The sequence below is a fragment of the Mytilus galloprovincialis genome, chromosome 7 (assembly GCF_965363235.1).
Source record: "Mytilus galloprovincialis chromosome 7, xbMytGall1.hap1.1, whole genome shotgun sequence".
NCBI lineage: Eukaryota > Metazoa > Mollusca > Bivalvia > Mytilida > Mytilidae > Mytilus > Mytilus galloprovincialis.
In genome coordinates this window covers 62,006,289-62,033,573 of record NC_134844.1, presented here as the reverse complement: position 1 = coordinate 62,033,573, position 27,285 = coordinate 62,006,289, and the positions used below count along the sequence as shown (strand labels likewise).

The 27,285-nt window shown below is 30.4% G+C and overlaps 2 protein-coding genes across 3 annotated transcripts; one reads left to right on the top strand and one right to left on the bottom strand.

Moving 5' to 3' along the window:
* Positions 1-173: 173 nt before the first annotated feature.
* LOC143083428 (S-phase kinase-associated protein 1) lies at positions 174-8,474 on the bottom strand. The gene is made up of 5 exons (XM_076259679.1): positions 8,331-8,474; positions 5,158-5,254; positions 3,931-4,145; positions 3,329-3,469; positions 174-1,339 (listed from the first exon to the last, which is right to left on the bottom strand). Exons 2-5 carry the CDS (start codon positions 5,252-5,254, stop codon positions 1,304-1,306), a joined length of 489 nt encoding a protein of 162 aa, XP_076115794.1. The 5' UTR covers positions 8,331-8,474; the 3' UTR covers positions 174-1,303.
* On the top strand, positions 8,445-23,135 carry LOC143083426 (S-phase kinase-associated protein 1-like). Of its 2 annotated transcripts, none has more exons than XM_076259677.1 (5): positions 8,445-8,603; positions 12,194-12,289; positions 13,013-13,224; positions 14,144-14,284; positions 15,652-15,726. In XM_076259677.1, coding segments are annotated over exons 1-5 (510 nt in total). In that variant the 5' UTR covers positions 8,445-8,602; the 3' UTR covers positions 15,712-15,726. The 2 variants fall into 2 exon arrangements, with proteins under 2 accessions (XP_076115792.1, XP_076115793.1); XM_076259678.1 differs by lacking the exons at positions 8,445-8,603; positions 15,652-15,726 and adding exons at positions 10,853-10,883; positions 21,570-23,135.
* The last annotated feature ends 4,150 nt before the right edge of the window (positions 23,136-27,285 follow it).

Sequence of the window (27,285 nt, the reverse complement as noted above, 5' to 3'; positions counted from 1 at the left end):
AGGTATTTTTTGTTGTTGATCTAATTGAGGATAGTTATTTGATGCACATCAAGTAATGGCAATAGCCCAAATGTGACCTTTCAGCAGTCATGGCAGATGAGCTAATAAAACTGTGAATTCAGGAGACAAACTGTTTTCTGATGGACCCCTTTGGTTTAATCACAAACAAAGCAAACATTAATAAATATTTTAATATAAATTAATGAAAGTTTGAATTGTTTACAAAATGTTTGGTAGTATAACTAAAATACACACATACATGTAAAATAAAATATGAAATTACTGAATCAAACCTTAAACTATGATATCACAACAGAACAAATTAATCCTCCTTTTAGCTTCTCCAATAAAATTTACCAATCTCCATGACAAGGTTGGAGGTAGAAAGTTTTTCTGTTATAACATAGGTCTTATTTTCTAAAATATTTGAATATGTAATGAATCATTTCTTTCTTTTAAATCTAGTCAAAACTTTGCAATTTTTATAAATTCTGCAAATAAAATTTACTCTTTATTTCACAAATGAAATATTATTCTAACAATATCCTTGGCAATTACATTATGTAGAATTACACCAAAACAGTCTTACTTTCTATTTATATCATATCCCTCTGACATTTGTAGAAGTTTGGTATATTTGAGTGGAGGTCACACATTGAATCCAGAGACTGATGGTATTTTAAAAAATTTAAAAGATAAGTTTGTATCAGAGTGTACAATTATTCACAGATTTAACCCTTAGTAAGGTTTTCTAATGTCCAAACCCATTTTCAGTGTCATTAACAATATCAACCAAATATTCTTTCTGAATCTGCTAATTTATTTCCAAAAAAGACAAATAATTTTAGCTTCATGGTATGCCATATTTTAAAATTGTGATACATTTTGTACCTTAACTGATTTTAACATGAAAATATCTTGTACAGAAATATGTTTTAAATCAACATTTTAAAAACTTTCTGCAAGATTTATTTTACTCAATATTCATGTCAATCAAATCTAAAAACTTTTTTTCTAAATGCATAACTACATAGGAAAACCATGTTGATACAAACATATAAATTTAAACAAAAGAAAATAATAAAATTCACTTTTTAAGTTGAGCATTATAAAAGCAAAACTATAGAAGTAAAGGTTCAAAGGAAGGAACCATTTCAAACTAAACTCAACATTATCAAGTGAGAAAAACTTCAAAACTTCACTCAAGTAAGTGATCAGATTTGATATTCTCCTCAGATAAATGAAAATACAGTGGAATTTCTCTACAGTCTCTGTGTTTATTTGTGATTTTGAGGGGATTTCTCTATTTCTCTTCACACCATTCATTTTCCTTTCTCACCTGAAATAAAAAAAATATAGCATTAATATTATTTTGAAGTTCTTTAGGCCAAAAAAATATGTGTGTTTCCTATTACACCTTTGAAAAAAATAGGGTAGATAGGTAGGTATTTTTTTTTACTTTATCTTTTTTTTTTTTACATTGGGTCTATGGGAGGAATATTCTGACTGTAACAGTGCTTATTGAAAAATGACCAAAAAAAACTTCAGGGTAGGCTGTTTTTGAGCTAAAAAATAGGGTGTGTACCGTAATAGGAAACACAAATCTTTTTTTATTTCGCCTTATCAAGATGTATTTTGGCCATTGTGCAGGTGATTTGTAGGTTATCAAGAAGCCATGCTTATATTGCTTATATATAAAAAGTATGTTTGTCTTAAAGCTTAGAAGTTAGAATGATAAATTTAAATCAAGGTTGCTGGAAAAATTATGTTTTGTGTCTAGCTAGGTTCTAAGTCAAGGTAGAAATTGCTTAACTATTTTTTATTTTTTTTTCATGATCATTCTTCAGGCTATTACAGTATATTTTTTCATAATTTACAATTTTTGCTTATTTGTTTTTGTTGTGAATGGTTTTGTACATAAATCAAGGGGTTATTCTTTTAGTTGATTTTTTAAGTTTTCTTAACATTACAGATTTTGATCATTGTTGAAGAAACCGTCATGATCTATAATTGCTTAACTTAAAATTCATATGATATCTGGTGGGGAGTTGTCTAATTGGCAATCATTCCATATCTTCTTATTTGTATATCATACACTTACAATGGCTAACCAGTGGCAAGGAATCAATTATTTCAAATCAAATACTGTAACTTCAGAAATTAATGTGTTCATTTATTATTGCAATTTTTGTATAATGGACAAAAAAGCCAGATTAATCATACCAATTTAAGGAAAATTTGCAGAAGGATATATGCGTCAGATATCAAAATGTCACTTCCTTTTATTGCAATACTCATTCAGTTGCAATATTGTCAATAATAAAAACCTTGCAATAATTTCTGATCTGTGTTTTGTGGTGATAAGCATTGTGAATATGATTCATAACATTTGGTTGAGACAAACTAAGGTTAAAGAAAAGAAAAAAAAATCAGCATTTTTTCCATTTTTAAAGGGGCATAATCTAATAAGTCGGTTTACAAATTTTAATACAGAAATTGATATACAGTCAGAGATATAACTCTATAGGGTTATTCCAGGAAATAACTTGTGTGTGTTATTACAGATACTTTCACCTTAAATTTTCTAAATCTGTAATAACATATGCTTGTTATTTGTAAAATTATTTCATTTATAGTAGGCTCTAGGGAACTCTTGAGACTTTGCGCAGAAATTAAAAGTATAGTCTTGATAACTAAATTTTTAATTATATTAATACATTTTTGATGGACCATGGTAAATCAATAAGTCGAGGCTATTAAGGGATAAACTTAGCTGTGATAACAAGGCTCAGTTATTAAAGGAATGTAACTTATTATATAAGACACTTGGGAATTACTGAGAAACTTGTGCAGAACCTCATTACATGCCCTGGTCATTATTTCTTACAATAAATTAAACTACATTGTAATTAAAAGCATAATGTATGTCTGAGCAAATGCTTTGAAGTGATATAGAGAAACTGTGATAACACCCTTTAGTTATTACAGGCATATTTTTTCTGTAATAACATATATAGGTGTACTATGCAAAATTGGCAAACTATGAACTGTTATATCTTTAAATAGTTAAGTATACATAGAAAAAAGTAATATCAATAGAATTTTATACATTTTAACTAAACTAATGATTTATATTGTCCCTTTGAAACATGTAACATACATATGTTATCACAGTTCTTTGATTTTTAAGTCCACAATAACAAATGTATGTTATTTTCCTGTAATAACCATATAGAGTTATATCCCTGACAGATATAAGAGAGCATAACTTGGGGTAATTAGTCGATCTGATATTGTCCTCATAAAATTTTTTTTTTTTAATACAAACCTGTTCTTCTTCCGCAGGAGTGAAATCATTCTTTATATTAAATGTTTTCCTTATTTCTTCAGGTGATTTTCCTTTGATCATATTTGCAACTGTTTTACATGTGACATCTAACAATCCTTTAATGTCTAAATAATTAGCTGCCTGTAATAAGAAATTTGCATAATAATTGAAATTCAGAGGAAAGCAAGAAAATTCAACGTCATAATCAAACTTTGCCCAATGAAGAACTGATATCAATAAATCACACATTGATTAAATTTAAAAAAAATCAACATGTCAGGAATAGGATAAATCTTGATAGAATTAGAGAAATATATTTACATGGTATTCTAGAAAAGCATTTCAACTTTAATAATTACTTCAGACAGCTTGCAAAATTTGTTTGAAAGTTTGGTTACACATTTCAACTGAACTGACACCATCCTAGAGTAGTAAAGCCTTGGTCTTTGAAATGATATTTTATTTAATTTCTACTGTAGCCCAAATAAACAATTTCTAATTATGAAAAGGTTGTCATTATAAATATAGATTATTGATAAACTTTTTTTATTACACATTTTCTCCCAATTATAGAACTGCTGAATATGCAAATGTTAAATTACCAATATTAATTCAAATAATGTCCCTTGATCAACTTTTAGAAATTCAGCGTCCCAGGAACAAATATCATCTGTGCGTTTTTCTTTGTTTTCATCATCTTCCTGAGGTGGTGGGTCGTCTTTGTGGTATGTGCACCATTGAATAACTTTTTTTAGGATACCAGCATTTACATTAGGCAAGGGTACAGGCTCTTCATCATCCTCATCAACACCCAGATCTATAAATATACACATTAGACTATAAATAGACAAGAATGTGTCCTTAGTACATGGATGCCCCACTCGAACTATCATTTTCTTTGTTCAGTTGACCGTGAAATTGGGGTATAAACTCTAATTTGGCATCAAAATTATAAAGATCATATCATAGAGAACATGTGTACTTAAGTTTCAAGTTGATTGGACTTCAGTTTCATCCAAAACCTTAACCAAAACCTTTACCCTGAAGCAGGACAGACGGACAGAAAAATGAATGAACGAATGAACAGACGGATGGACGCACAGACCAGAAAATTTAATGCCCCTCTACTATCATAGGAGGGGCATAAAAATACCATATCTTTGTAAAATGTAATGTCAGTGTTAATACACTCCCCCCTCATTTTTCATTTAAAGATATGTGTCTTGAGGGATAATTTTTTGAAATATGTCAGTTGAAGATAAATATGTATCAGTCCAATCCTATATTTTATTAAATTTTCCTCCAATAAAAAATGTGTTTATAAAGTAATAAATTATGAGAAATTACAACTTGATCTGATCAACATTTCAAATTTCAATTTAAAACCGATTTTTTTAATAAATGTATCAATATTTTTATGAAAACTCAGGCCTGACAAAATGCTCTATATGGTGTTGCTGCAATTTCATGATTCATAGCTATAGCTCTATAGATATACCAATTAATTATGGGCACATTCTAGATGATGAGGAACAATTTATATAAATTCTTTTCAATTACATAAAATTTTGTCATGTGTGAAATTTGTGTAATGAATTTTACATAGTAACTTGGAATTAAATTTTTTTTCAGTCATGTTTCATACTATTTTTAACAAAAGTCGAGCTTTTAGAGTTGCTTATGTAGTGCTTGTGCTACAGCTTTATTCACAATTTTTTTTCTCAATCAAATTTATGATGCATGAAAGCCTTTAACGCTACACATGGTAGATTTTATCAGTACACTGATCAAAATATGACTGAGGAACAATTTTTTCTTCAACAGCTTACCTTCTAACATAGTTTTAATTGTGACAGACTGTCTGGCTATCTCAACCTCAATTTCAAATATCTCTCCGTCTGAACTCTGTAACTTGATATTAGGCATCTAAAAGATAATAATTAGTCATGTTAGTCATCAAAGGTACCAGGCTTATAACTAGCATATAACATTGAATCTAAAGACGCATAACTCTTGGTAAAAGTGACACAATTGAAATTAAATTCGTTGTTGAAATTAGATGATTGATTGTGATATACACAGTGTTCTAGGATTTTTTTGGCACCTTGACTTACCACGGGTAAGATCAATAAAAAAATTACTTACCCACATCTAAAAGTTAAATCCGCCAACCAATGCGGATGGCGCAAAGCGCCGTCCGCTGCGGCGAGCTTTAGGTCGCCGCCCTTATGGCCGGGGGTCTGGGGGCCGCTCAAGGCCCCCAGAAGCTCTGGGGTAAATGATGCAAAATCCTGCATTCTAGCCATTTCCTGGCACCTTTTTCATGCTTCAGAAAGTACCCTTTTTTGTGATGTCAAATGATGTTTTGTATGAAGCAATGATGACTAAAGTGTATTGAAAAGTATTTGAAATATATGGCTTAATTGTAACTATATACCTATACCACCAGAAAAGTACATTGAACTATAACAGTACTTCACTGACTTTCATACCAATAATCCACTGTAAAAAAAATAAGGGACTTACATGCAACTCTTTTTAAAAATCAGACATGCTCTTTATAAAATACTGAATATTTTTCAGGCTGATTCACTGAACATTAATGATTAAGGATAAGTCATTTGTTGCACATAGATTTTAAATTTAAAAACTTTTATGACATGCTTTAAATTATATGTTGTGAAGTTTGTCTGAACAAAGCTGGATTCGGATACGATTGAATTTTGTACAAAATTTAAAAAAAACGATTTCTTACTAAATTTGACAAATATGTTATAGTTATTACTATGTCATTTATTAAGAGCTATAATAAATGCAACTGTAAGTTTATTTTCCTCCGATGACAAGAAAAAAAATCGTTTATGTCCCGATTTAAGCACCAGTTATCAATCCGGATTTTCCGATTTTACCGACACCGTGACCGACCATTAGAATGATAGAAGAATGTGGTCTCTTTTGCGCTTGATTACACCTAGTAAACGAGTGCTTGAATAAAAGCGCCGATAGACATCGACAAAATCTTCGATCTTTTATCAAAGTTTTTTCTCGTGATTTAATAAAAATAAAAAGCAGATATGGGAAAATTGAAGAGGACCGGGAAATTTCAAGAGTTTTTCGGCTTCCCCGAACTTGAAAATTGACTTACCACCGGGTGACAAAGGCTAAAAAATGACTTACCCGTTGTCCTAATCCACTTACCCCGGGTAACGGGTAATGGGAATCCTAGAACACTGATACATTGTATGTAAGATTATTACATACCTGCCAACTTTTCAAAATGCCCATGGGGGTTTTACGTGAAAGATGGTTCTTATAGTCCTACAAAACCTTCAAAGAGGCCTTCAAATATATTCTAATGTGGTTTTTTGGTTTCTTCCTGCTTTAACAAGCTCATAGCCATTGTTAAATTAATTGTTTTCTTTAAAATAGTGGACAAAATTGCTCTTACAAAATTTCCACTTGGGAGCCTCCATGGGGGAAATCCCCCGCAAATAGTGACAGTTGGCGGGTATGGATCATTAATACTGTCTGTATTTACAAAGCTCATTGGAATAAATGTTATAAATGTGTTTGGTTTAAAACAGAATACAAGTAGATAAATAATAGCTTGGTAGAAGTAAAAACAATGAAAGATAATTAGAGTTTGATAGCTAAAGCTGTTTGAAATCTTCTAGCTTTTGATTAATTGCCTTTCTCTGTCGTTTTTTACAAGTCTTTAGAGAAAAATGACTTATTCAGCCGGACAGCCAACACCTGATTTGTCCATTAAAATAGCTGATTTATTATTTGTGAATTAAGTAGAGATAATTTCTGAGAACAGATGTTGCTGCATTAAAAATAATTCCTAAAGGAAGACGACCCGGCAGGAAATCTGTTAAATTATAACAATCTTTCATGTCTTTCCTAATCAAATAATCAAGGAATTTATTTTATTTAATTCTTAAAAAATATCGCAGTTAAAGTTTGAAACCTACAGTATCTAATGATATATTTGGTTTAGCAAGATAAATATATAAAATAGCTTAACATTGTCGTTTTTGTGCCATATCTACGATTTTGTAGCATCATTGCAGCTGAAAATCCTGTGACCAGAATAATAAAATCAACGCCATCATGAGATTTGCTGTGAATTAGTGGTTAGTGGGGTGCTTAGTATTGAGGAGGGGGGGCGGTAGGAGAGGTCCTGATCCCGGAATCCTGGGCTTGAAAACATGAAATCCTGAGGTCGGGAATTTAATTAAATAATTTAAATCCTGACATCCCGAAATCGAAAAAAAGAATTCCCATATCATGAAAGGTTCAATCCCAACATCCTGAGCTTAAAAACACCTGATCCTGCAGTGCCCATAAAGATCCTATCCCCCTCAGTAAGGGGGCTACCATTTGATTTTTATGGGGGGGCTAGGATGAAAAATTGTGTCCTGCCTTTTTTTTAGCTGTAATCTCTGTCCTGCCTTTTTATTTTTCACTCTGTTCGGTCCTGCCTTTTTTTTTTTATAGTATATCCAGACCTTTTTTTACCTAAATTGTCGTCCTGACTTTTTTTTTCTGAAAGTGTCTCATCCTGCCTTTTTTTTTTTACTCAAAACTCCTGTCCTGTCTATTTTTTCAAATTTCATCCTAGCCCCCCCCCCCCCCCCCTAAAAATCAAATGGTAGCTCCCTAATGTGATACTGAAAGGGGGAAACTTTTATTTGGTGTTTTGACACTAAAGACAGCAAAGTCAATATATTTCATTCTACATTGAATATCATTTTTGGGACTATTTTAATTTTGAAATCGTCAATATCTTGTTCGATTGTTTTTTGAAGTAATGAAATTAATTCTCTTTTCACATAAAATGACACATGTGTCTATATTTGTAGATGACTTGTCTGAGAAACGGTGTCAACAAAAAAGAATGCGCCATATTTGTTGGCAAGAGCATACAAGTCTATAATTCAGTAAATATTTTGGAAAACAAATTGAATTTAAAACAGTGTAGTTCATTTTGAAACATTACTTTGATCTGATGTGTGTATGCACGGGGTGTTAAATCTTTGTCTTTCGTCTGGAACAACACAAAAATATATCGGAAACGAGCTGAATCTAAAATTAATAAGCGCCTCTTGTGATTAAGGGGCGATAATCTATTTTGCCTTTTGGGTAGTTTTGTACTTTACCTTGATTTAGACGAACAACCGCGAAATTCCCGATGTAAATAGAATTACTGCCCTTGAATAAAAGACAAACGCTAGCTGAAACTTGTTTTATTGAAAGACACAGAACGCAAAAAGTATAAGTTTATAAAAGTTTCACTATCTTTTATAATGTGAAATGGTTGCATGTGATATGATTATTTTTTACACATGCTGACTTGGAAAATTAGTCAGGCATTTTTTGACTTTGTTTACATTGGTTACCATTTAAAAGTACATAAAAAAACAGCATCATCTTTTACAAATATTTACATTGAAAGCATGTGAATTTTGTTTAAAGAGTAATGTTGTACTCAGTTGTAGAAGTCTATAATTAACGGTTTTAAATGCATTAATGAACTTGAGGATAGACGATAATCAGCCCTGAGCGCTTTACCCTCAGGATTCAAATGGTTATTTTTACTACTGTTTGCATCAAACCGGTTAAAACTTTACCTTGATTTGTCTAAATATCATTATCGTGAATTATAAGAGGTCTCAGATAATCATACCCGCCAACTGTGGTGGATTTCCCCCATGGAGGTTCCCAAGTGGAAATTTTGTAAGAGCAATTTTGTCCACTATTTTAAAGAAAACAATTAATTTAACAATGGCTATGAGCTTGTTAAAGCATGAAGAAACCAAAAAAAAAACCACATAAGAATATATTTCAAGGCCTCCTTGAAGGTTTTGTAGGATTATAAGAACCATCTTTCACATAAAGCCCCCATGGGCATTTTGAAAAGTTGGCAGGTATGGATAATTATAGGAACAAATAACTATTGGAAGAAAATTAACGAGATTCGTTCAAATTAAGTCTATTTTTTTATCGTCTGAAAGAAAGTGTACATTTTATCGTCTGAAAGAAAGTGTACATTTTATCGTCGGAAAGAAAGTGTACATCTTATCGTCATACACCAAAAATTACCGTTAAGGTAATTTGGGCAAGAATTTTTGAAGGTATGTACCTCAATTTCAACCCACATTAATCCACATTCTGATTCAATATGAATTCGGTTCCTTACCTGGAAGAAGAAGAAGAATTAACTATTTTGTTAAATTATATTTATAACCATAAATACTCATTATGTATGAAGCTGGATCTGCTCAATGCTGCAAGTGCTATGTATAGCAATACTCGCAATTCAGCTAGTCCATTTAGTCTGTAAAGTTGTTAGAGTTATGTTTATTTTAGTTTTAAAAGGGAGGTATAAACATGATAAAATAAATTGTTCCTACGTATAATAATAAACATACATTTTTACTTTTTTGACACTGTTAATGTGACAGTGTATTCTTTACATTTTTTTTTACATTTTTACTCTGATTTTTTTGATAGATACATTGTATTAACAGTCAAGGGTGTAACTTAAATAAGTTATTAGAGAAAAATAACAAACATGTTGTTTTTGTGGGCTTAAATATCAAAATACCGTAATAACGTGTATGTTACATGTTTCAAAGGGACAATATACAAACTTTATTTTGTTAAATTTTTCACAAGTTCTATTGATAATATAATTTTCTTTATGTATACTAAACTTTGTAAAGATATAGCAGTTCATAGTTTATTAATCATGCATAGTACACCTATGTTATTACAGAAAATATATGCCTGTAATAACCAATGGGTGCTATTACAGCTTCTCTACATCTATTTAAAGCCTTTGCTCAGAAATATATCACAATGTATTTCAATTCATTGTAAGAAATGATGATCAGAGCTTGTATAAATGAGGCACTGTGCAAGATTCCAAGTAATTCCCAAGTGTCTCATTTACTCTCATATATGCTAAGTTACATGCCTGTAATACATTGTAACTAAGCCTTGTAACATTACAGCTTAATTTTCCCTAAAAGGCCTTGTCTCATTGATTTACTATGGTTAATCAAAATTGTATTAATGGAATTAGAAAATTAGTTATCAAGGTAATATATTAAGCTACAGCGCAAAGTTTCAAGAATTCCCAAGAGCCCACAAAAGATGAAATATTTATGGTATAATAACTGATAACAAACATATGTTACTACAGATTTAGGAAAAATAGTAGACAACTCATGAAAATGTCTGTAATAACCATGATAACACATGTGTGTTATTTTTCTCTGATAACTTGTTTAAGTTACATCCTTGACTGATTAACAATGATTAAATTTGCTTTACATGTATATCATAAAGTATCTAGGAATTATTTTTCTATGTTTATGTGCTCTTTTTGTTTCAAAATTTCATAAAATTCTGTGAGATCAAGGTATTCACCAATTTACATACTTAAACATTAATTACCTTAAAGTGTTTAATTTAAATCTGTTAAAATCACCAAACTGGCTGTGTTTTTTCAAAATATCTAGATCTTACAAAATGTACAAGAAAATTGGTAAGTATATACATGTATATTTACATTTATATGTATATCTGATACAAAACGGTATACGTAACAGTTGGCCCATCTGGTATGAAATGGCTTTATTAATTGCAAAATATCATTGTTAATGGTACAAAATGGTTATGGTATGAAATGACTAGATTCATTGCTTATATTTAACTGCTTGTACATGCTAAGCAAGGAGACAGGGACATATAATATGTTTATCAAGTGTGGTTACCATGACTGTGTCAATTGTAATAATTATGTAAAGCAAGGAAAGTTTTTTACAAGCTATAAATTTGTACTTTTTGAAAATATCTACTTTCTGTATACATGTACATGTAACATATATTTTAGGACTTTAAATTTGAATTATAAGAAAAATGGTAAGGCAACCAGAGAAATATAAATACAGAAGATCCATAACTTTGCAGTGTATTACCTATAATTATTGTTGTTGGTGACAAGTATAATCATATTTTTTGCAGCGACATTGGAGTTCTGTCTAGAAATTGTTGATACATACTGCACATTCTAATGTACTGTGGATTCATTTATTTTCATGGAAAGATTGTTTTTTTTAGATCTATATTTCATTTTGTGGTTTTGCCAAATTCTGCATTACAAGCCAAAAGAAAATTTGCATAAATTGTTGAACTTTTAATTTTGTAGATAGAAGTTTATGAATCCTCAGTAACCCAATAAAGGTGCAATATAAATGTACAATTAGCTACAAAATTTTGAAACATCAGCTTAATGTATAAATAATGCACAAGTTTGTGTTGTGAAATTAACTGGTGATCATGGTGATTTTGTGTTGATGGATATAATTATTTTCTATAAAAAAAACTTCAAAATTCTTTCATGTTACATATATATTTAAAGAGTAAATCCCATGTTCATGATGTTATAGAATTCTTTTTTTTTACTTCTTTTTTTTTTGTATTTTTTTGTATATCCTCTTTGTTATATTCATACTGAAAACTTTATCAGAAAATTTTATTTAGTAATTCAACTCTGGTCCAATAACACCTTATTGACAGTCAATATGAAATCATGATCTAGTCTGATGATCTAGTCTGATGCAGAAATAACTTAAATCTTGTTCTATCAGATTTGTATTGCAATAAATTATATAATATATTATAATGACATTTTTACGCCATACAGATTATTTATTGAATTTTATATTTTCTTCAATTTATACATTTATAACTACTTAAACCTCCTACTAATAATCCTGATAATTACCTATATAGATCTATATATATACATTATGTTAAGAATTATTAGTGATGAATTTCTTTTTTTTATTTCAGTGCCTCAAATAAAGTTGGAGACTTATGAGAAAGAAGTATTTGAAATTGATTTGGATATAGCTAAGAAGTTCGGGAAATTAGTGCCAGTATTGCAGGGTAAGTTCAGATCAATTTGAAAAAGAAAATCAACATCATGTGTGATCTTTTCTCCACAATAAGTAGGAGATTTAATTTATTAAACAGACGGAGGGGGGAATCAGGTCAAAGAATTCTATGGAAACTAAAAGTAGATATGTATGCATACATGCCTTACACATGTTACAATCATAACTCTCCATCAGATTCACAATGTGTCAAAGTTATTACAGCCTTCAACACAAAGCCTTGGTTCACACTGAACAGCAAGCTATAATTTTATTTAGGGCTTTAAAAAATGACTAGTGTAAAACCATTCCAATCCGAAAACCAAAGGTCTTATCTATATACAAAACTAGAAACACTTAGGAACCACAACAACAAACACAACCCTGGAACAACATGCCTCTAATATAACTGTTGGTTATATATATGTTTTTGACACTTTAACTTTTATAGAACATTTTGCATTAAGAATCTTTGCAACACCTCTTTGGGGATCAATAGGTGGCCTGTTGCAACAATTGAGTTCCTGCCCATGTCAAACCTCATCTACGAAGTTGCAGCTCAATCTTCCAACAGCTCATCCAGATTTGCCAACTCAGAACATATTGATTGTATTAATTTGCTCTTGTCATGAATATGCATCAAATAATTGGCACTCACTTACTTAAGCAAGCTATCAGCGATCAATCAAATTCAAGCAAACTAAATGATCTTTCATAGTATATTTTCTAATTACAGAGTTACTGAATGATGACAAACCACTAACCATCAAGACAATCAACTCTGGTACGTTGAAAAAGATCATAACATGGTGCACCTATCATAAGGATGATCCCCTCCCCCCAGAGGATGATGATAATAGAATGAAACATTCTACAGAGGAGGTCAGCTCCTGGGACGACAAGTTCTTACAAGAAGATGGACAAGCTGCTTTGTTTGATTTGATTTCTGTAAGAACACATTAACATGTATTTTTAAGAGCCTTTTTTAGCTTGCTGTTTGGTGTGAGCCCAGGCTCTGTGTTAAAGACCGTACTTTGACTTATAATGGTTTTCTTTTACATATTGTGACTTGGATGGATAGTTGACTCATTGGCACTGACATACCAAATCTTCTCATATCTATATAAATTATAGTTTTACCTGTGTACAAAATTATTTGTAAAAATGAATAAGAAGGTGTGGTATGAGTGCCAATAAGACAACACTTCATTGAAGTCACAATGTATAGAAAGATAACAATTATGAAAATGTACCGTCTTCACAGAGCCTATTGTTCACATTGAACAGCAAGCTAAAAAGGCTGTTAAAATGACTAGTGTCAAACAATTTAAACAGGAAAACCAATGGTCTACTCTATATAAAAAAATCTTACGAACCACACCAACATACCACAACCACTGAACAACAGGCTCTGGGCTTATAGGACAGGTGCATAAAAATGCAAGCAAGATTATACATATTAACAGGCGCCAACGCCAAGAGCTGTTCCAATTAAATTAAAGGTTTGAGAGGCATTTCCACTCAAATTTTTTAAACTGTGCGTTAGTGTATTTTCTTATTAGGTAGTTGGTTAAAAAAAATTAAGATAGTGAATAAGTGAAATTTATTTATTTACTAGTGCAGAAGATAACATATTTGACAAAGAGTCAACTATGTCCTTGCCTTGCAATGCTTGTTGTCTGAATTTCATTTGTACCTACATATGTGAATTGAATTTCATTTGTACCTACATATGTGAGTTGTCAAAATTATCATAAGAGCTGCCATTGTGCAGCTATTGGTCTGAATGAGATAAGAGTATAAAATATTCCATTTAAAATCAATTCATTGTACTAAATGTTCATTCATTGTATGAATACTATTTTAGGCTGCACATACATTAGATATTGATGGCCTTTTGGATGTTGCCTGTAAAGTCGTAGCCACCATGATAAAAGGGAAAGCTCCTGAAGAGATTAGAAAAGTGTTTAATATAAAGAATGACTTCACTCAACAAGAAGAGGATCAGGTAATAACGAACAGGGAGGGCGTTGTCATGATACGATATTATCAAATTAACTCTCTATTCATAATGATTTATTTTTAATAGTAATTAAGGTCCTAAAACTTAGATTGTTTTGTAAGGAGGAAGTTTAACTTGAATGCAAAAAATGTAAAGTTTTTTTCAAAAGAAATGCATTAAGAATTCATGGTTCAACTAGAAACTGTACATTATTATTCATTGGGAACACACTCAAGTATTATAGCTGTAAATTTCCTATAAGTTGGTGAAAGACAAAGATGGAAGATGGGATGCTGTTTCATTTAAATTATTATAACCCCACATGGTTCTTCCTGTTAATGCAAATGTGGTGTGATCATGTCAAATGATGCCTTACACTAAATACATATCCAATTCACCTGAAAGACAGATTTCCTTAACATATTATTCAATGTGCAACAGAGAAAAAGATTCATCCTTTGCATTGGGATAAAAAAAAAATGTTTGCAAAAAAAAACATTTTTAATACTGTAAATGTCGAAATTCTTGGGATGTTTTTTTTTTTTTTTAATTTTTGCAAAGATTGGGACAGGGTAGATCCTGGGAAAATAACATTAATGATTTGAATTTTGAATTATGACAACATCATTCATATGCAGCATTTTTTGAAATCCCCTTAATTAACCTGACATTATGTCCATTTTACAAAAATAGGTATATCTTAATCAATGTCAAAAGAAATATTGAGGTCCATCATGCTTCAATAAATGTTTAAAGTATATCTGACAAAGAAATGACAAAATTATCATTAGTTTCCTGATAATTGTACTGTTAAATACAAAAAACAATTTCAAAAGTTAGGACAGCCATTGGGCACGTCAAGATATATTAGCTTACTTTACATATCAATTCAAAAATTGTTATTTTTTCACAGGTTTTTAGCACATACATAACTTATTAAGATATATATTAACTTTTTTTCACTCATTAACAATATGCAATATTAAATTTGACAAAAATTAGTGGATAATTTTTGGTCTTTCAAATTTTTTTATGGTTGTTAACCAAACTGAGGGACAGATGTTCAGAAATTTATAAAGAGAAGGCAGATTTTGATTTGGACATTAACCATGTTATAAACATGATAAATAAGATAAAATATGAATGAATAAAATAAAAATTGAGGTTGACTCTTTCTGTCTAGAGAGAATTAAAAATCTACATGTTAATTTTCAAGTGCATATATATTAAGGCTAAACTCAAGAATCTAATATTATAAATATGACTTATCTTCTTTATAACGATTAAAACAATTATTCTATATTTTGTGTTAGCTACTTGGTGTTTCTCAGTATATATATGTAAATTGACCTTTCAAATCTTTTCATATATAGTTGAAGACTGAGGTATTTACTGTATATTATCATAAAATCTTACTTGTAATCTTACTTTAAGTATACTATTTCTTCCTTGTTTATTTTTTTAATACCATTTCTGCCATATATTATGATATTAACATTTTTTTCAGTCAATGCAAAACTTAACAAACTTATTTACTATATGAAGGGGGAGGGGTAATTAATTCCTGTATTCTTTTTTTTTGGGGGTAATTTTTCTCTCCTCATAATTATGTCATTGTTTCTATTCTTTAATTTTTGGTTCATTATTTAAGGAATGACTATAATAATTTTTCTGTCTTTGAAGAAATAACCGGAATAATGTGGTGTGGTAGGGTGACAATAACATTTCTTCCTTCAGACTGGTTATTTTTTAAAGTGTGCACCACATTTTTTATGTTATTCCGAATAGACAGAAAAAATATTGCAGTCATTTCTTATAATTTAATTCTTAATTCCATTTTAAACAGGAGTAAACCATGAAAAAATGTTGATGACGTCACGATCACATGACAAAATTATGTCTATGAGCTGATAAACAGAACGATGTCAGAAGACACGTTACATCCAAAATTAAATTATTCTCAATTAATAAATTTTGGATCAATTTTTCTCTATTCATTAATTTTTTGTTAATTTTTCTGTATTCTTTATTTATGGTCCCTTTTTTTTCTTTTCTTTATTTTGTTATCTTATTATTCTCTATCCTATATAAAAACCCTTTATAGTCCCACATATATTGTGTAAAGAATTTGACTGTGGAAACTTAGACTGTTGTTTGAGAACTTTTATATGATAACCTTTGCATGTATACTGGTTTTTTTTAACAGAAAATATTTTCAAATCTATGAAAATTCACCAAGTTGTATTAATGGTAAACATGGCAGAGGTGGTATAAAGTGAATTTATAAAGTCTTGGTTGATGGATCTGAGTAGAATATTATAACCATGAGATAATGATAAATACAATAAAAAGATAATAAATATTAATCAGGCTTATAATCTTAAGACAAAAGCAAACTTACAGCAGAGAACTTTAACATTTGAGCAAATACCATACAACAGATCTGGTCACTCTAGCATGGTCTGAGTTGAATCTTAAAGAAAAGGATAGAATCAATTCAGGTTTGGGGAACAGATTTTGTTAATTAGTAGTAGAATTTTCTGTTTGGTTTTATGTAAGTATGTGTGTATGGGATATAGTACCTGATATTTTGAATACACATACATATTTATTTTTTTGGTACATGTATAGAGCTTTTTTTAAAAACTTTCATAGACATTTAGAATATTAACTTCTGCAGATACTTCTCTTTGACCGGCACATTTTGCCAAAATAGTATTCATATCATGTATACATCATTTTCATAGGTCAAAATCTAAAATTTGATGTGAAAACTTACATCCATCAAGATAAAAACATCTGTGTTGAAACTCAGTAAGAAATTGAATATCCTATTTGTTATAGTTTTTATACGACCGCAAAAATTTTAATTTTTTGGTCGTATATTGCTATAACGTTGGCGTCGTCGTCCTGCGTCGTCGTCGTCGTCTTCATCGTCCGAATACTTTTAGTTTTCGCACTCTAACTTTAGTAAAAGTGAATAGAAATCAATGAAATTTTAACACAAGGTTTATGACCACAAAAGGAAGGTTGGGATTGATTTTGGGAGTTTTTGTCCCAACATTTTAGGAATTAGGGGCCAAAAAGGGCCCAAATAAGCATTTTCTTGGTTTTCGCACTATAACTTTAGTTTAAGTGAAAAGAAATCTATGAAATTTTGACACAAGGTTGATGACCACAAAAGGACGGTTGGGATTGATTTTGGGAGTTTTGGTTCCAACAGTTTAGGAATTAAGGGCCAAAAAAGGGCCCAAATAAGCATTATTCTTGGTTTTCGCACAATAACTTTAGTATAAGTAAATAGAAATCAATGAAATTTAAACACAAGGTTTATGACCACAAAAGGAAGGTTGGGATTGATTTTTCGAGTTGAGGTAACAACAGTTTATAAATTAGGGGCCAAAAAGGGGCCCAAATAAGCATTATTTTTGGTTTTTGCACCATAACTTTAGTATAAGTAAATAGAAATCTATGAAATTTAAACACAAGGTTTATGACCATAAAAGGAAGGTTGGGTTTGATTTTGGGAGTTTTGGTCCCAACAGTTTTAGGAATAAGGGGCCCAAAGGGTCCAAAATTGAACTTTGTGTGATTTCATCAAAAATTGAATAATTGGGGTTCTTTGATATGCCGAATCTAACTATGTATGTAGATTCTTTATTTTTGGTCCCGTTTTCAAATTGGTCTACATTAAGGTCCAAAAGGTCCAAAATTAAACTTAGTTTGATTTTAACAAAAATTGAATCCTTGGGGTTCTTTGATATGCTGAATTTAAAAATGTACTTAAGATTTTTAATTATTGGCCTAGTTTTCAAGTTGGTCCAAATGGGGTTCCAAAATTAAACTTTGTTTGATTTCATCAAAAATTGAATAAATGGGTTCTTTGATATGCCAAATCTAACTGTGTATGTAGATTCTTAATTTTTGGTCCAGTTTTCAAATTGGTCTACATTAAGGTCCAAAGGGTCCAAAATTAAACTAAGTTTGATTTTAACAAAAATTGAATTCTTGGGCTTATTTGATATGCTTTATCTAAACATGTACTTTGATTTTTGATTATGGGCCCAGTTTTCAAGTTGGTCCAAATCAGGATTCCATATCAAGTATTGTGCAATAGCAAGAAATTTTCAATTGTACAGTATCGCACAATAGCAAGAAATATCTAATTGCACAATATTGTGCAATAGCAATATTGTGCAATAGCAATTAATTTTCAATTGGAGTTATCTTTCTTTGTATAGAATAGTAGTTGATTATATATGTTGGAAATTTGCCAGACATGACTATGATGTCATTTTTTATTTTTATTTGCCAATAACTTTATGTAAATAACTTCATTGGAAATTTGCCAATATAAAATGTTGCTGATGAAGCTTTTTTTCCTTATCTTATCTAAAATGTTTTTAGATAATGTATGTTGGACATTTGCCAGACATGACTATTTACATTTTGGATATTGAACCATAATAGTTTAATATTAAATTTAAAAACTTTAAATTCTAATTTTCATTTCTTAAACCAAATTCATAATGTGACATAAACCTATGTTGTGTCAACTATTTAATCACAATCCACATTTATAGCTGTATCAAACTTAAAAGTTGTGTCCGTACTTGTTCTCATTTCAGATTTCATAAATAAAAAGAAAATTTCTTCAAACATTTTTTTGACAGGATTAATATTCAACATCATAGTGAATTGCTCAAAGGCAAAAAAAATTTTAAGTTCATTAGACCACATTCATTCTGTGTCAGAAACCTATGCTGTTTCAACTATTTAATTTTAGATTTAAATAAGTTTGAAGAAGAAATCTTTAATTGATTTGTAAAATCTTGACATTTGTTTTGTGTAAAAAACCCATATAATGTCAAAAATTTGATCACAATCCAAATTCAGAGCTGTATCACGCTTAAATGTTTTGTCCATACCTGCCCCAACTGTTCAGGGATCGACCTCTGCGGTCGTATAAAGCTGTGCCCTGCGGAGCACCTGGTTAAAAGCTAAATTCCATCAAATGTTTCAATAACTTCATCAAATGTTTCCATTATTCCATCAAATGTTTCAATAAAACCATCAAATGTTTCAATATTAATTCCATCAAATGTTTCAATAACTTCATCAAATGTTTCCATTATTCCATCAAATGTTTCAATAAAACCATCAAATGTTTCAATATTAATTCCATCAAATGTTTCTATAACTCAATCAAATGTTTCAATAATTCCATCAAATTTTTCAATATTAATTCCATCAAATGTTTCAATAAATCCATAAATTTTTTCAATAAATCCATCAATTTTTTCAATAATTCCATCAAATGTTTCAATAACTCCATCAATAATTCCATCAACTGTTTCAATAACTCCATCAATAATTCCATCACATTTTTCAATAATAAATCCTTCAAATGTTTCAAAAAACTATCACTAATTGTTGTTTCAATAACTCTATCAAATGTTTCAATTACTCCGTCAAATGTTTCAATAATTCCATCAAATGTTTCAATTGTACTCCTGATATGATTCCATTGAAATTCAATGTTATTGTTTTCAATTTAGCTTCAGTATGAAGATTAGAAGTGAGTACACAAAAAGCAGAGAAATTCCACGCAGGCTTAATCAAATTGTCCCTTAGTAAACCTGTATTATAGTGATATCAATGTGCAGCAGTTTAAAAAACCTAACATAATCAACAAAGTTGTAATTCTGGATGTTTATATTCCATGCAATGAACCTGTGGAGCATACAAATCTTTTTGAACAATCAGACTTAAAGATATTTATAAGGCATAACTGTTTTGTATTTGAGCAACTCTGTGGTCTTGTGGAAGTGTGTTTGTCTGAGTCCAGATGGGCACGGGTTTGAACTTTGATTGTGGGTCAAACCAATGACTCAAAAGTTGATATGTATTGCTTCTCCATTAATCATATAGCATTTAGATGATTTAGAAGTAAGAGCAAAGACTTGTCGGCTCGAATCAGAATATTGTGTTGCGTTAGGTTGACAATAACATATCTTCCTTACGACAGTTTTCCTTGTGAATAGCATGTTAAAAATTCTTCTCGGGGTGTTTGGTGTTTATAACAATGCACGGTTTATACTCATATCACATTAGTATGTTCTTGTCCTGAATAATATGCATAAATTTAATTTGCCACTCAACATTAAACAGCGATTCATCCATCCTTTTGTATGGATGATCATCAGTTAAGGCCCTTGTAATTATTGATGATCTATTTAAGTTGAAAGTTTAAAAGCAGCTCTAGATCAAAGGGAGCTTGCAATCAATGTGTTTAAACAAACAAAAGCAGAAAAAACAAAGAACAGTTAAACATTTGCTTTGCAATGTTTTGCTACCAGCTAATATTGCACAAAGCTTCCAGCAAGCGTACATGTATGTGTCTGAAGTTTGCATTTTATAGTAGTCGTAAAATCTGATCTATCAAAAATCACCTCTGCCTATGTATATCTCACACAACTTGCAGATCTCTGTAACAAACATTGCACATTTCTATAAATAGTCAAATAGTCTGGTTCTCACCCTTGCCTAATATATCTGTCATAGCCAATCAAATAAAGGGCAGGGAATCAGTCTTATATTCTATAAATTGTTAACCACTAGACTTACAATCATTATATGTTGTTTTTTAACCCATCAATTATCAGTTAATAGTATATGATTCATATTGATAGCATTGATAGTTGGATCATAAATATCTAGTTTTTAAAATCAGGTTTAGCAGAAAATATAAGTTATAATGATTACCGGTATATATATTAGAGTATAGAGGTACAAGTCCATTTGTAATTATGATATACATTGCCATTAATCTTTTAACAAAATTAGTTTGTGATAAAACTGTTTTACTCAAATATCTGTTACACATATTTTTTTACACATATTTTTCAAATTCTATAGCAATTAAACTCTTTCTGGACCCATTGTATAAAGCAACATGTGGTTACTGATGATCTTAGAAGATGATTGGCTCAGTTTGAAGGTCATAACCTTTATCAGCTCAGTGAATGAATCGATAAGAGCTAATTACAACTTCGTGGAAAGTGGAAGGCCTAATGTGCGATTTTGAAGTTTGGTTTTTTCCCAGTAAAACATTTTATATTCTTTGTTTTTTTGTGTGTGAAATTTGAGACTTGAAGCATTCCTGTTATCCAAAGAACTTCTGTAATGAAGACTAGAGTAGGTCACAGACATTTTATTGTAGATGTCATTAAATATGAATATGTTTATTATGATTACTTTTATATTCTTACATTTCTTCTCTATTTTACAGGTGAGGAAAGAAAACGATTGGTGCGAAGATTGAGTTTTGGTAGTTTTCATGGACAATGACAACTTTTGTTATTTTTGTGTTTTAATCATTGCATTTTCTTGTTATACCATATTTGCCTTACACAAAAGTTTTAAAAATTAATAACCAAAAATCATTTTTAAGGTGCTTGTTTACGTTTTGTAAACAATATTCTCTTGATTTAAAATGTTTAATTTTGATGATTATAGCTGTTAAAGGAATAAAGATTTTTCTTCTGAATTTGTGTGAAATATTTGCCGCTAAACATCGAGCAAGCAACAAGGATCTGAAGTACAAAAAATTGCCATTAAAAAAATAACAGAATTAATTCTACTCAAACTGAATGTAAAAAGTTCAAAACTAGTAGTGAATATTTGATACCATTGACTTGCCTTATTAACATTTTCAATTCGATTTTAAAAAATTGTCCCTTCTTTTGTTTGTTAAAAAAAAATCAGATAGAATGAAGAATTCACTATATAGAGATTTTTAAATTAAATATTTTCGTATAAACTATTTATATTCTAAAGTTTATTAATTGTTAGTAGAATTTTATCATCAATACCAGTTTAAATGTCAAAATATGTTTATTTTTTATTATTAATTGTTTAGCTATACTTTAAACATTCCAAAACACAGTTAAATATGCAAATATGGTACATGTAGTATAACTGCATTTAAATGTATTGACATTATATTTATATTGTTAGTTGTGATATTTTTAATGTAACATTTATCTATGTTTTATTTATAATTTATCAACTCCGTCCAATGTTATGTTTTAATTTTACAATCATTTAGATATAGCTTGCAGTATAACTGTCAAGTTTATTTTTGATGTCTGCATTGGACAAAAACTATTTAAAACACTACTCTAAAATAAATTGACCATATAATACATGTACATATCTTACAGTCTTTTTAGTTTTATCAACTTCCAAGCACCAAAGCAGGCTCCCCTTCTGATAACCATCGGAAGGGACGAAGAAATTACATACTCAGAGTAGGGGTGCAGGGAAATTTTTATTTGCACGTCCTGGAAAATTGTTTTTCATGTTTTGAATCGTTAAGTCTGTGTTTTAAATACAGTTCAGTTATCTTAACTTTAATGCATAATCTTTATCAACTTTTCTGGACAAGCATCAAAAAAAGAAAAAGAAAGTAATTATCTCCCCTTTTAAATGATAAGAGGAGATAATTTAAAGTTCCTTCCCTTTTCCATAAAAATAATAAAATGGCAAACATTTTAGAATTTGTTCAAAGAAAGTTTTTACCTTAATATTATGCACTATTTTATTTTTTTTCACATTAAAAATGCTTTTTCCTACTTTTTTTGGTGCAAGTATATTTAGATTTAATCATTTAAGTGCCTTTAAAAATTAATCCTATTAACTGGTACTTGATATATGTATATCAATAGGACTGTTTTTTGGTGTACTGCAAAAATCTATTGTAATAGATTCACAAATGTATGACTAATTTATATCATAGACTATTTAATGTTGATATTTTCTTGACAAATAGAAATTAAAATTTATAAAAAATGATTTCAATTGTTTTACTACTTACATCAGTTTTCATATAGTCTAATAACTTTGAACGGGTGGAGCATCCATCATAAGAAGGTATCCAGATGAAAATTAAGTAAAAAGATTTTTTTTTTTCTCACTATTTTACTTATAAATCGACTTAGTTTTTCTGCCAGGAAACATTATTTCACTCTGCGGTTAAAGTTTTTAAAATTTTTATAACTTTCTTAAACTGTCCTGGATTTGTACCAAACTTGGACAAAAGCTTGTTTATGATCCAAAGCTAGTATCTAGATGGAAATTTTGTTAAAATTTTGTACCTGTTTTTTGGTATATCACTTATGAATGGACTTCTTTTAGTTAACATTACATACAGCCTGCAGTTAAAGTTTTTTAAACATTTATTAGATTCATAAACTATCCTGGATTTTCACAAAACTTTGGACAGAAGCTTCTTACAATCAATAGATAGAATCAAGAGGAATATTTTTATTAATTGTTTTCCTCATTTTGTTGAGTCTGCAATAAACAGCAAAAGTAGTCCATGGAATTTTTAGTAAAATTAATATTCAATGGGGAATAAAACTTTTACTTTCAGTCATGTTGACATATGTAAAGATCTTACCATGCTGATCATTTTTGATTTAAAAAATTTGTTCATGATAAATTTTCGAAATTAAAAACAGAAATTTAAAAATGGTACCGGGGGTTTGCCATTAAATGAAAATTAAGTAGAGATTAACATTCTGAAAATTTTATGGACCTTCTTCAAGTTACAACACTTGGTCAGCACCTTGTAAGGAACATTCATGCCATGTTTGATTTCATTCCATTCAGTGGTTCTCTAAAAGGAGACATTTGTATGTTTTTTCCTTAAGGTCCTCAAGTCCCCTGCTGGCGGTCATCTTTGATGCTGAATCTATTTCAAAGTAACAACACTTGGTCAGCACTTCATAAGGAACATTCATGTCATTTTTTATTCTATTCCATTAAGTGGATCTTAAGAAGTTTAAAATGTGAAAAGTGAACAAGGAGGGATGACAATGCTGGACAACAATGGCAGAAGACAACTGGACGCCAAATGATGAAATAGATCAGTTTGCCTTTCAGGCCAGGAGAGCTAAAAATTAATAATATATCTGCTGGTACATTGTATTTGTAATTTTAGAAGTTACTTTGTCCAGTGAAAGATATCTTAAATTCAAATATAACCACAAAACAATCATCTCTTTAAACCTTGAAAAATTGTTGCTCTGGTTTTTGAACTCTATGTATAATGTAGCAGGGTTTTACCTTAATTATGACGAATGATGTATATATTTTTCCAATACTGTATGACTACAATGCTTCAGTGGGTAACAAAATGAACTGAGGAATGGGAGCAGTCTAAGTGACCAACTTTTAAACATTACCCATGTTCAAAAGACCACTCCAAAAAGTAACAGTGTCATGTTTCTTTCCTCTGGCTACCATTAAAGTCTTTAAATAATACTAAAATTTTATCAATTTTCATATTTTGGTCCTTTTTAGTGAAAGAAATACAGGAAAATAACTCTTCAATTGACCAAATTCTCTATCTGCCTAAACACCTGCAGACACTAAAGACCCACAGTCAAAAATTTTAACTAGTTTCTGTGCCAAAGTGGTCTAAGTAGTTCAGCTACAGTGATCAATACCTAGTTAGCACTGAGGTTGTTAGTTTAAACACTAGGCCTGGTCCTGACATGGTGTATTTGACTCTTGATCAAAATTGGCTACGATTGCCAGTTTTCCTGGTCCATTAGATTGGTGATTCCACCGGACATGTCAGACTTCCTCCATCAATAAATGGAGAATGATGCACCTGCTTTCATATAATGTTTTTAAGGGGAACGACTTGGAATGGTAAAATTATACCACCCAAATTGAAAATTGATCTGTATTTTGTGTTACTTAGCATTGTGTGTTACGTTTCATAAATTTGGTTGAGACAGACTAAAGTTGGAGAACTGAAACCAATTTTGGTAACTAGGGATGTACAGATGGAGGAATGTACTAACTTTCGGACAGAAAAGGGTACCATTTGTTGCATCCTCCAGTGATTGAGGGCACATAATGGAAAAAAGCTTCCATGATAAGTAGCCAACAGTGCTTAAGGAGGTAGACCTAGGTTAAGGGAAATAACTCTTTAAATCAGTGATGCGTTTGTAAAAGTCAAGTTTCGTCAATGAATTTTAAGCATTTACCTGAAACAGATTGGAAATAATCTATATATCAAAGAAACTTAGAACATATTTATGAAAATGGCTGACACAAACGTACTGATGATTTTAAGCCTTATTTCCCTTAACCTAGGTCTACCTCCTTAAACAATCAACCAATCAATCACTCAAAGTACTCATTTAGAAATGCATGTAAGAAAGGTGAACAGAAATTCAGAATCAAACTCGATCTTTTTAGTTTGAGTTCAAGGCTATTGCATTCAAATGACAGTGGGAGGATATGTAGGGACTTCAAAAATTCCCTCCAACCAACATACTTTCTTATATTTATTTTCATGCATCAAACAGGCATGCTGTTCAGTGTGAGCCAAAGCTCTGTGTTGAGGACCCTACTCAGTTTGACCTATAATGGTTTACTTTTACAAATTATGACTTGGATGGAGATTGGAGAGTTGTCTCATTGGCATGCATACCTCATCTTATATTTACCAGTATATACAACTATGAATGACCTTCAATCCATGTCCAAAAATTATCTTCCCTTTCTCCCCTCTCACATCCATTTTAATGGAATGGCTCTAATATGTATTACAATGGTCAGCCAATCAAAACACAAATACATGATAAGTTTTCTAATTATAGGTTTTTATTGATGTACACCAGCAAAACAGCACAAAAGACAACAACGATAAACTGTACACATTGCACATTCTGCCAGTTGTTACTATATATGGCACGGTTGATAATGATAAAAATACTTAAAATGCACAATTAATAGTAGTTTTTTTCTCAGATTAAAATTACAAATTAATTATAAATGAATAAATATACATATGATTTTTTTTTGTTTTTGCATGATACAAAAACATTATAATTCAGCTTTAATGATAATAATGGTTTTATACAATTATGTGGATAATGAGAAACACTACATTATAGGTCCCACTATAAAACAAGTTCTTTCAATTATTTCATATAAAGAGAAAAAACATAACAAAATCACAGTTCTGCATAAAAAAACATTTCAAAGGTTAGCTTCAGCAATTAACAATACTTTTCAGCTAAGAGTCAGATAAGGTTTACAAGATATGATATAGTTTTCACAATATAGAAAATATTATTCAGTTTATCTTCAAGCAAAAAATAAACAAATAAACATGCAGTACACAAGCAATCATAATTTTCACACTACTGAAAATGGATTCTCATACTTACTGATATAAACTAAAATTTGTAGTTCTACTTATTTCCCTCCCCCTTTAACCTTGATACAAACTAGTAACATGTTTAAACCACTATGTACTGGCTCTACTGGGACTAAAGACTTACAGCCGATTTCATTGAGTGTGCAGGCCAAGATAATATTTTTTGTTAGCTTGCTTGCTAGCTGAACCGTGAAGTCATTATTAGATAAGATATACTACCCTCCTTTAAGAGTAGTCTAGTCCTACAGACAGATCTGTTATCTGTTGGACTAATCCACTCTTAAAGAAGGGTAGTTAACTTAACCAAGAAGACTTCACATCTCAGCTAGCAAGCAAGCTAACCAATTCTACACACTCAATGCAATCAGCTGTAACCTGAGTAATGCCTGGATTAGAAAGGAAGTCAGCTCCGTGTATGCATTTAAAATATAAAGACTAAAGATCAAAATAAGCTGATCACACAGATCGATAAAAATTGCTGGTCTTAAAAATTAGTTTGTTGAAGTATGAAAATATCGCTTTAAAATATGCTTTAAGAAAGAGGTTTCTGAACAATATGCTACAGTTGTTTACGACCTCAGCCTTTGGTCTCTGTGGTCACAGGTGGATACTTAAATGTGACCTTATCATGCATATCTAACTGGAAAATCTTACAAAAGTCACTTTTATAAATATTGGATATGAGTTGATATACATGTACAAATCATAAAAATAAATGCTAACATGAATTTCAAAAGATTAGGTGATTTCTTGATTGTTGATG